Here is a 10,995-nt window from a genome sequence, read left to right as displayed (position 1 = left end):
ATGAGAAAGAAAACGAGATAAACGAGCGAACAAAAGCGAAAAATTACGAGCGAAGAAGCTTTTACCTTTTCTTGTAATCAGTCAAAAAATTGTTCGAATTAGTGGTGATTTAAAATCGTCGATAAATTTTCAGGCACCGAGGACAGGTGGATAGGAACAACGCGCGACTCTCTATCCAAAAGCGGCTAGACTATAATGGATGTTTTGTAAGATAAAACAAAACGATCACGGATTATATTGAGATCGCGTTCAGAGAAACGTATAGTCGATTGCGTATTCGGGATAGCTCGAATTTACTCGACGACGGCTTTCTCGATGGAAAAGATAAGGAAAAAAGGGATTAAAAAGAAAAAAGTGAAAAAAAAGAATGAAGAAAAGAAAAAGTTACGAAAACCGCGGCTCTTTTCTTCCGTGAATATATTCGAGCGTAGCGAACATGATGTGCCGTCGAAGGGCGAAAATTACGGTCCTTTAAAATTTAAATGGAAAAGAGTAACAAAAAGATGCAAAAAAAAATAAAAAAATAAAAAACAAAAGCGAAACAAAATAGAGAACAAAAGATAGAAAGTGAGAGAATTTATCCGCCGTAGGTATGTGGCGTAAGAAAGGGCCGATAATCTAATTCATTGTGTATGTATACAGACAAAAAATAAATATAATATTGCGATTATAAATATTAAACTAATAAAGAATTACAACATTGTACCCCTCTGTACATATAAATATATATTATAATACGATGATTATTACTATATGATTTATTATAAATATATATACATAAATATAAATATATCTCATGAATTCAATTATTATGTTTATTATTGTTTACTTATTATTATTAAGATTATTATCATTGCGATGATAACGAGGATGATGATGATTATTATTATTATTACGATAATATTATTAATATTTAAGAAAAGGTTCACAACGTGCCGTGTGTATGTGGGAATAAAATATATAATATAATGGACATTGTTCAATTCAATCCAACGTCTTTGTTGTTTTTCTCTTTCCTCATTTCTGATCTTATATCGTATCCTTATTAGTTTCAATAATCTTTCCTATCGACAGTTTCCTTTAGATTTTAAAATATATTTCTCTTAAATAATCGTTAAAATATATTAAATCAATTAAACCAATTAAAAAATTACATTTACATTTTTAGATTGATCAATTACAATTGTATCGACCTTCTTTGTCTAATCAAAATTAAAGAATTTATATATAACAATAGTATAGTTGATTTCTAATCAAATTTTGCAGTGGGATACTTATTTCTAATAAAATAAATTAGGTACATATATAGTTTGCATTTCCCGCACTTTTGGTTTGCGCTACAATCGAGAATAGAATTATCGATAGGTCGACTAGAGAAACATGGCGCTCACCATGGCGTTTTCTTGTCAGTGTCTCAAGTTATATGTTAAACGTGACATTAGCTTTTTGTTAAACATCGTATGACAGTTTAATTAATAACGTTGTCCATTATTTGAGAACAAAATGGGTATTTTCTTTTCAAAAAAAAAACCACCGAGTCGCGTCACCGAACAGGACAAAGCCATTTTGGTGTGGTCTCGTATTTCCTAACCTCAACTACTTTTATTTTAGGCACATGTTAACAGATTCCTATCATTTTTACAGCAATTAAAACAAACTAGGGATAAGATTAAACAATATCAACGAAGAATCGAGCAAAATCTCGAGAAAGAACGATTACTCGCAAAAAAACTTATACAAAATAAACAAAAGGAGTACGTGTCAAATTTACATTGTTATATTGTTAGAAAAAAAATACGATTGCTCGTAATGTATTTTTTAAACATTATATAATTTTTCCAGACGTGCTTTACTTATTTTACGCAAAAAGAAGTTTCAAGAACAAATATTGTCAAAGACTGATGGACAACTAGAGAATCTTGAACTCATGGTACATGATTTAGAATTTGCACAAGTAGAATTGAAAGTTGTGGATGGTCTGAAAGTGGGCAATGCTGCATTGAAGAAACTGAATGATTTATTATCCATTGATGAAATTGAAAAAGTTATGGATGAAACTAGGGAAGGCATTGAAAAACAACAGGAGATTAATGAGATATTATCGGGAGAACTTACAGAAAGGGATGAGAATGAAGTTGAAGCTGAGCTTGATGCTTTATTAGCTGCAGAAGTGGAAGAAGAAGTACCAGAGGTACCAGAAGATATAATATTACCAGATGTACCAGAAAATCTACCAGAAAAGGAAAAAGGTAATTATGTGTTGCAATGTGAAATTGAATTTCTTATTCTATTAGGAAAAAAAACATTTAATTTACTTATGTATAATTTTCTGTATTTTACAGAACGTACAAAAGAAAATACACGAGAGGCAATTGCTCTGAAAGCATAAACAGGTGATAAATATCATTAATAAAGTTTTTATTCCATTGGTATTTTGCGCAGGGATCTATGTATATATGTACAGTATATTATATGTAAGGCTCAACGTGAATAGTTTTCGTCCAAAGAGTGTAATTAAAAGAATGGAAATTTACTTTTTATTGACAAAGTGTCTTTTAAGTACTAAAGACTGTTCTATTATATAGTATGTGTGAGTGGTTTTGCTGCAGAGAGTACATGATTCAGGCAAATGTATATTACTCTTTCGTATATTACACATGTTATGAATGTTTCATAATAATTACATGTATTTGTACTGCCTTACATGTACAAATATCTTTTCACCTCATTATTGGCCTCTTTTACGTGTAGTTATACAAAAAAAAAAAAAATACAAAACATTGAGACCTTTTAATAAACACGATCTGGTTTACAATATGTTTTTTTAGATCTTATTTTATATCATAAAAAATTATAAATTTGATTCGAATTTTAAAATCTTTCCAGAAAATTCTTTTGGGTCAAAGCGGGATAAAGTATTGATCTTCATTCTTGCACTCTCTTCCGAATATTATTTTTGAATAAAAAGCAATTTTATATAATGTAGTTAGTAATTCAACGCCTTGTCCAAATTCGAGAAGAAACATTAACTATTTCATTTAAAAAATTGAAGGTGACCTTCATATCTTGATAAAAAAGCAAAATAACATAAAAGTTAATATTTCATCCCAAATTCGGATAAAGTGTTGATTTCTACATAAAAAAATTATTACACCAAATACGGTCTGAAATACATAGTTAGTGAGATATTAGCAAAAATATTTCTTTTATACTGTATTAGAAAAGACAGTTAATTTTAGTAACTATTGCTTCTATTAATCCTACCATTATATCGATCATACATGTCCTAAAACTTAAATTTTGTTCATTATTTTTCTATTGTTCACTTAAATTTATGTGATAAATGTTTATCTAATATTTCTTTCTGTTTCTATCCATAATATTTCAAAGTTCATTCACCTGAAAAATTACATAGTCTCCTTTTTCGTTATGTATACATGTAGATATGATTAATTTAAATTATTCAAAAGATAAACTACTCACTGAAATATTATTCGATACATCTCACTGAAACATATATTTAGTCAATACTAAATATTTGTTCATTTTTATTAATAATAAACATAGATATTAAAGTTTTCATTTTTGTAATTTCACCAAGTATTTTATTCTAACATATTTAAATTTATAAAAAGAATAATATGATACTTGGTGCCACCCTTTATAATGTAGTATAATTTGTTCCGTGCTTCAGTGTAATCTGCATAATTAGGTAGACACTTTATAACAGCATATATTAAATATCGCACAAGTCATCTATGTGACTGGTATAAAATTTCGCCTTTTATTAATGGTTCTTTTTCGAGGTTAACAACATGATACTTCTTAAATTTAAGAGATCAGACACTTAATCATTTTGACATCGATTCAAGTAGCAGTGAAGTCATAGAAGCAACATAAATCACTGAAGTATTTCTTCATTTAATCTCATGTAGATATCATATTTATAAATTTGAACAATGCCTTTCAGTTTCATTATATATTTTAGACAATTCTATTTCGTAAAATATCGTCGTTAAATTAATTAATATTAGTGAGAAAATATCTATATCTAGTTCATCGAATTATATTCTAGAAATAACATTTCCACAATTCTATATCCCATGATCACCTGACCTTCTTACTACCTTCCTTTCAAATTAATTTATCTTCATCACTTTCTACTGTCATGTATGTACATGTATGTACATTGTAATACAATCAAGTAAACTGAATTATTCAGCGGGACCAAATGTCAGCTGTTCGTTTTCATGTAATTTACTTATGTTATTTCATAGATGTAGAAACTTTCCGACTTTTCACACTCTATGAAAATTATATGAACGTACAGTTCTTAATATTCTGATATTATAGCCAATTTTTAATTTTTTATTGGCTATAGCACGTCAAAAACAATCTGCCTGTACTGTAAAGTACTGTTTTCGAGTAAATAATATGTTTCGTCTCGAGTATAATTTTTCTAGTCTCCGCGAATCTATGATTTATTTTCCCAGTGATCACCTATCTACATTTCAATAATATTTGCGTCTGGTGCCTTGTACCGAACAATGTCAATGTGCAATAACTTGTTAGATCCAACGAAGCTTATTTGTACGGCGGAAAACGTCGCTTGAATAGGCGATGCGTTTAACTTGGTCTGTCGAATCCAGATAAGACCAGCTTACAGCGCCAATAACAACGTTCAAATTGTTTTAACAAATCGCATGGCGCCTGCGAAATCGTATCGTAGCTGAGCGATTAACACGATTTCAATGGTCAGGGACGATCACAACCTGACAGTGTACCAATCAAGTAATTGTCACTGATCGTCAATTATCTTTGATTAATCGCGTTGATTGACCGGACTGGCGCGAATATATGTAGGTTCATTCTTAATGATTGCAATATTTATATACGATGTTAATTGTCCTTGGAAAGTGTCATTTTTTTTACTGGTCCTCGTGACACGTGTAATTGAAACTTTTATGGAAAGAAATTCAAACGTAACTTTTTCGTCAAAATTTTAATTTTCTTTATATTTTTCGTTGTAAAAAAAAAAAGAATGGCGTAAATTGATTCCTCACAGGTTTGCCATTTTTCTTCTATCTCTTTTTTATCGATATGTTAATTTAGTACTTGATAAACGAAATATCAAGTTGAAATGTTAAATTATTGAAAAAAATTTCTTATTTACGCGTGAAAGAAATCAGTCTTTAGAAAATCTTTATACTCCTTTATCTCGTTTTTATCATTATTTAATACTAAAGAACAAATGGTCGTTGGATAAACAGATAAAAATCTTTCAGAATTCTTTGCACTTTTCCCATCTTTTCCTTATCATTAATTTGATAAAGAAATTACTATAAGAAACAAATAATTGATAAAGAGAAAATTAACGGAATATCAAATTAAAGAAGTGGAGAAGATAAAAAAAACTCGCAGGAGTGAAATCGTATCGAAAGGTTATCGTAGAAATTCAGAATTAATTCTGTATGGGAAGATTCAATGGGAAATGTTGAAACGTTTCATTTGAAGAAACTCTATAATGCAAGCTCGTATTTACGCAGATTACGTCACGGGGGAACTAGTGCGTCTACTAAAGCTCAGGAAGACCCGAAAACGACGATCGCTCGAATAATTGTTTCTGGAGAAATCAGCCGTATTATTGACGATATAGCCTTGTAGTAAATTGCAGGAAGTATCGCAGCCTCTTGATATTTAAAATGACGTCTATACGGATCAGAAATTCCGTATTTGAAACCGGGTGACCTTCGCGAAACGAGAGAGACGAAGAGAAAGGAAGAACGGCCGAGGAACGGGATCCGTTGACTAACCTCCGGCTATGAATCCTTCATTTCTTTTCCTTTTCTTTCCCGAGTGCAAATGTACCATTCTCCTTGTTTGCCAAAGTGTCGTAGTTCCGGACAGTTCCAGCAAGTTCAACGATTTACGATCAATTATTTAGTGACGTTAATTATCGCATAATGCAACACACAAAAGACACTGTTTCATATTGTAGAATTTGTTTCTCATTTAAGTCGTGAATTCTGCTATGACCTTTTAAACGTTTTATATATATCGTATTATATATATATATATATATATATAATACGATCACGATTTTTTATTGTTTTATTGTTGAAAAGGTCTTCGGTTCGAGGAAAATACAAATGAATCGGTAATTTATGTCATTCCTTATTTTATATTAACCTGTTTTTTTTTTAAACATTAAGAGTCTCTTTATTTATAAAAATGATAACAAGAACGAGACATAACAATTCCAGACAGAGGTTATAACGGACTTAAGTTCATCTGTATTTTCAGCTACAACTGTAATTGATAAGAAGCGGTGAATGGTGAATTATAAATAAACTACAGATTTTTATGCGGTTTTATATCTTTGGGAATATAATTTATGAAATAAAACCTCAGTTGAAGATGGTTTGATGCATTAAATTTTATAGAAAGCATTACACTTTGGATATCTTATATATTTTTTCATATTCTATTTGCGCAATTCTGTACTTTAAAATTTCCTTGAAATGCATAAAAATCTGCAGTAGAGTTATAAAATACGTAAGAATGAGCCGATTAATTCTGTCAGTCAACAGAAGGTCCCGCGTTCAATAGTTCTATCGTTATCTCATCGACATTGTTATTTTCCTTTCGTAGCGTAATTTCTAAAATGTATTTTCTAATGATTTCATTGTCCAAAAATTTTTCTGACTGTGTTGTTTCGCGCACAGAGACTAAGTGAAAATACACGGATGTTAATCTTGTTGCTGAGTTAGCATCTGTTTTTTTTTTTTTTTTTTTTTAGGAATGACGTTAATGCATCAAATAGTGTGAAGTATAATCTCGCAGGAAACAAGTTAGACGCAATTTCATACTGTCCTGATAACAAGAGGTTGTCCGCCGTGATTTACAATCTTAAATATAGCATCTACTGGTTTTTTATTTGTCGAGCAGCAAACAGAGATATTCTCTCGAGTTAGGTAAATATGCAAAATCGATCTTTGTTTTTTTTCTGAATATCTTCTCTTTTTTTTTTAAATAATTTAAATTAATTCCAAAGTATATTGTTCGGATCTTGCTCTATCTGCAAAAGTTTAACGAACGATCTCATTTCGCGATAAACGATTTTCTCGAGACGTCACGATTTTCTGCAAGGAAATTATCGCGTAGAATATTTCACAAATATAGAGAGGGGAATATATCTTATCTCATTGGGAATATTGCAGATAAAACACTGGGACGACAGTTTATCTGCGACGCATTACGTGAAGCCTCGCAGGTAACGTTTCCAAGTTGTTCCCTAGAGTTTTGAACTTACTACTTATGTTTTTGTCGACGTGTGACCCTCTTTTATGTACCTTTTATCTTATAATTATACGTCGCTATCGAGGAATTAAACTGCTGGAAATTAACTACTTCATGTGATGTCACATGTTCGACTTGAATTCTTTACTGTTCAGCTCGCTCGATACAAGGATATCTAAAACGAGTTCTCGAGTTTACAGTTTCTCCACATTCCATTTTTTGTAATCCTTCAAAACCCAAAGGCTGCAGCTTATTTTTATTTTATTTTTTTTAATTTTTTTATCTTCTTTTTGTTAAAATTACGTTCGAGGTAAATATTTTCTACTATGTTACTTTCACAAATAAACGTACCAATACTTGAAAATACAGGCCTCGATTTTACTTCATTCTTTCTCCGTCTCATTCTGTTCTCTCGCCCTTATGATTCTTGCTACAAACAAAAGCAACGAATCGTCTTGCAGTAACAGTAACAACGCACAAATTAGCTTAAATTACTTGGTGCATCGATTTGCATACATTGATTCACCTTCGTCAGTGTTCCTCCGTTGAAATTTACATTGAATCGCTCCTACATCTATCCTCTTGATTTCAAGTACGAGATACCTCTCTTATACAATGTGTAACAGTACCACGAGCAAGTATGCCTCGTTGAAGGTTGCGGAAGTGCCATAAGATAAATAAAAGTTTCATTTCGTCCGAACATGATACGCAGGATCTTTCATAACAATGGAATCTTGCTTTATAACGCTGCCTGGAGTTGTTACAAGCCTTTTATTCACTAGTGAAGACTGTCACTAATTTTTATTCATAGGTTTCAAATATACAGTCATTGATTAGCGTCTTCCTGTTTTCTGCACGGACCAATTAATTAAACTTCGTAATTACGGTAATCTTCTAGGAATTCTTCGTAAAAACTTTATTTCACTTTATTTCACAGCAATTGAATTTTAAATATTTAAAAGAAAAGAGAGATTTTGAACATTTCGTAGGTTGTAATTTATTTAGTTTAATTAAAGTCTGGTTAAAAGTCAAAATGACGGCATTAAAGTATAAAATACACAAGTTTTATTTGTTTTGCTGTATATATGAATTTTTACTACATCTCTTTGGTCTGTTTGTATGTTCTTTTCTAACAAACGTGAAAAACATGATTAATGTTTCAGAATTTCAACTAGCAAAGTAATTATAATTCATAAAATATCCGGAACTTTTCTCTTCCTGTTTTAAATATACAAAATTCATGAAATGTACATAGAGTTCTTTGAGTTTGAGCAGTTTCGTCTCTGAAAGTTTAAAAGCTTGTTGCGAAATATCCAAATATATTGGGAATAAAATCTGGCAATGAAATTTAAAATGTCCAATATGTACAAAATATATATACATATATGTATTTTCTTTTCGGTGAATAATTTTCTTCCTCAAGAGCTGAAATCGATAAGACGGATAAAATTTTATAAAAGTAGCTCGGGAACGTGAAATATGTTTGACAATGCTTGATAATACGTAGAAAATTAAAGGAGTGCAAACAATTTTATCGTAAACGACTACTACACGGAGAAAGTCTCGTTTCACGCTGTTTGAAGGAGCGATCGTCAAAGAGAGAGCTATTAAACCAAGCGAAGTAAAAGAAGGTAAAAAATTTCAGTCGAGGGGAAAATGCTTTAATTGGGCAGAAGAACAATGGCAACAAGGCGTTGTGTTCAGACGAGACAAAGTGAGTCATGCCTACATATAAGGTGAGACAACAGACACGACGAGGTTTGCAACTTCCTAATGTAATCGATGGAACTTTGTGCAGAACGCCACGTCAAATAGGATATGTCATATACTTTCTAACTGTTTTTTTTTTTTTTCATACTTCTCATTACTATAGTACCACATTCAATCGATATTCGCGCTAAAACTCTTTCAACGTTTCGATGTTCTCAGGGGGGTTAAATTTTAAAATGCTGAAGTTAGACTCTGGTATTTCAACTGCTAAAACATTGTAGCACTTCATTTCAAATACCAGGAACAACGTTTTCACAGGTAGTAGTAACACGCTGATGTATATCGTTCATTTAAATTATCATTTTGCAAGATCTAGGCGCCAATGTTATTATTTCGTACGATATGTTGAATCTTCACAATTTACACTAAAAATTAAATCTCGTCACTGTTCTGTCAGTGTAATAAAAACGGCGAGAAATTATGATCTTGTTACTTTTTATTTTGTTTATCGCAGTTATCCATTTAACGCTGAAACTATCGACAATTGAAGTATAAAACTTATGTTCGAGAAATTAAAATACAAAGAGTGACAAAAAATTCTAATGCAATAAAAAACACACAAATCACGAAACATTAATCAAATTTCCAAAATCCCAACGTTCTAGAAATATGTAATTACTACGTAAATGATAAATTGACTGTTTCGATTGAAATTTTGTAAAGGCGTTATCAATTTATTAAAAACCTCGATCAACATTGTCCTACAATGTAATAGCGTGATAGAAACGACGACCAACTATAGCCTTGTTCGCTTCTTCAAAAAAAACATCAATGACATGCGTTACGCGTTTCCAGTAATGTCTGGCAATTTTCTGCAACATTAACGACAACACTACAGAACGTGTTACATTAAGTTGTAGAATTTAGCTGACGCATCGTACACTTTGATGACAGTCTACGAAGAAATATGGTACACCAGTGAGATTTTACAAATAGAACGAGACACGAAACAGTCGTCCCGTCTCAAGAACGTTAATTGTACCGTTGCTTTGAACGAGTCTGAGAAAGAGAGAGAGAAAGAGAGAGAGAGAGAGAGAGACATAACCACGATGCGGAGCGAGTCTCGAAACCAGCAACTAGTTGATTTCGTAGCGTTTCCTGACCTTTCTCGTTGTTACAGACACGTATACGTCACGTTTCTCTTCTTTCCCTCTATTTTTCTTGTTTCCCTTGTCGATCTTGCCGTCCCGAGAAATCGCTCGGCATCTTTCGTCTCAATTAGATGGCACAGGTCAACTGAGAAGCGGTAATAGACGATAAATTGAAATTAATGTCTATGTTCTTGGTTCTTTGCCGTTATCCGACGTTGCCTTCGATGTTGCACACAAACAGAGAGAAAAAAAAAAAACAACGACAGCGAATTAACGGCAAAGTCCTTTCGTTTCTTTATCTTCGCGACATTATTTGCGGTTCTAGATAATGTTTCCAATGTCAGCATCGTTTGACGGGTAATAATCGCCTGAAAGTTACAGGCAATAAAAACGTAAATGATTCATGACCGAAAAAAGTTAGTATACAGTGCACGGAGTGTTTGAGAAAACAGAAGAATATGCAAAACAATGTTGAAAAGAAAATATGAGACTTAGGATTGAACATAGGATCTTTCGTAATGATTACTCCTGTAATTAATAATATGTTAATGATATTTAATTACGGTATTATTTGTTATAGTATAACTATTAATTATAGTTTAGTCACATGTATCTGGTGAAATATACGTGCGTCAAGTTTCTGGAAGCCATAGCTATTAAATTTTACGCAGTCAGGCTGTTCTTCAGTCTGACTAAGCGTAAGTAGTTCCAGACGATCAAAGCCAGACGCGTTTCTAAGCGCGACGTTTTGTTCAAGATATCGTTTAATAGAGCGTATATCTCACTTAAACGGTAAATCTTCTTCCGATCAAACAATAATAAATAGGAAAACATG

General features: G+C 31.8%; 1 protein-coding gene across 1 annotated transcript; it reads left to right on the top strand.

Annotated features, from left to right (window-relative positions):
* The first annotated feature begins 1,376 nt into the window (after positions 1-1,376).
* On the top strand, positions 1,377-2,817 carry LOC122534730 (charged multivesicular body protein 6). The gene is made up of 4 exons (XM_043665656.1): positions 1,377-1,569; positions 1,645-1,754; positions 1,843-2,249; positions 2,343-2,817. Exons 1-4 carry the CDS (start codon positions 1,504-1,506, stop codon positions 2,387-2,389), a joined length of 630 nt encoding a protein of 209 aa, XP_043521591.1. The 5' UTR covers positions 1,377-1,503; the 3' UTR covers positions 2,390-2,817.
* The last annotated feature ends 8,178 nt before the right edge of the window (positions 2,818-10,995 follow it).

This window comes from Frieseomelitta varia, unplaced genomic scaffold, assembly GCF_011392965.1.
Source record: "Frieseomelitta varia isolate USP_RPSP 00005682 unplaced genomic scaffold, Fvar_1.2 scaffold_633, whole genome shotgun sequence".
Taxonomy (NCBI): Eukaryota; Metazoa; Arthropoda; class Insecta; order Hymenoptera; family Apidae; genus Frieseomelitta; species Frieseomelitta varia.
The sequence above is the reverse complement of the archived record's forward strand: the minus strand, read 5'-3'. Positions and strand labels throughout refer to the sequence as shown.

Bases quoted from the DNA above. Each gene is read 5' to 3' on its own strand.
- LOC122534730 (XM_043665656.1), top strand. From the start codon at position 1,504: ATGGGTATTTTCTTTTCAAAAAAAAAACCACCGAGTCGCGTCACCGAA. The intron at 1,570-1,644 runs GTGTGGTCTCGT...TCATTTTTACAG, and splicing joins AACAGGACAAAGCCATTTTG to CAATTAAAACAAACTAGGGA. The intron at 1,755-1,842 runs GTACGTGTCAAA...TAATTTTTCCAG, and splicing joins ATACAAAATAAACAAAAGGA to ACGTGCTTTACTTATTTTAC.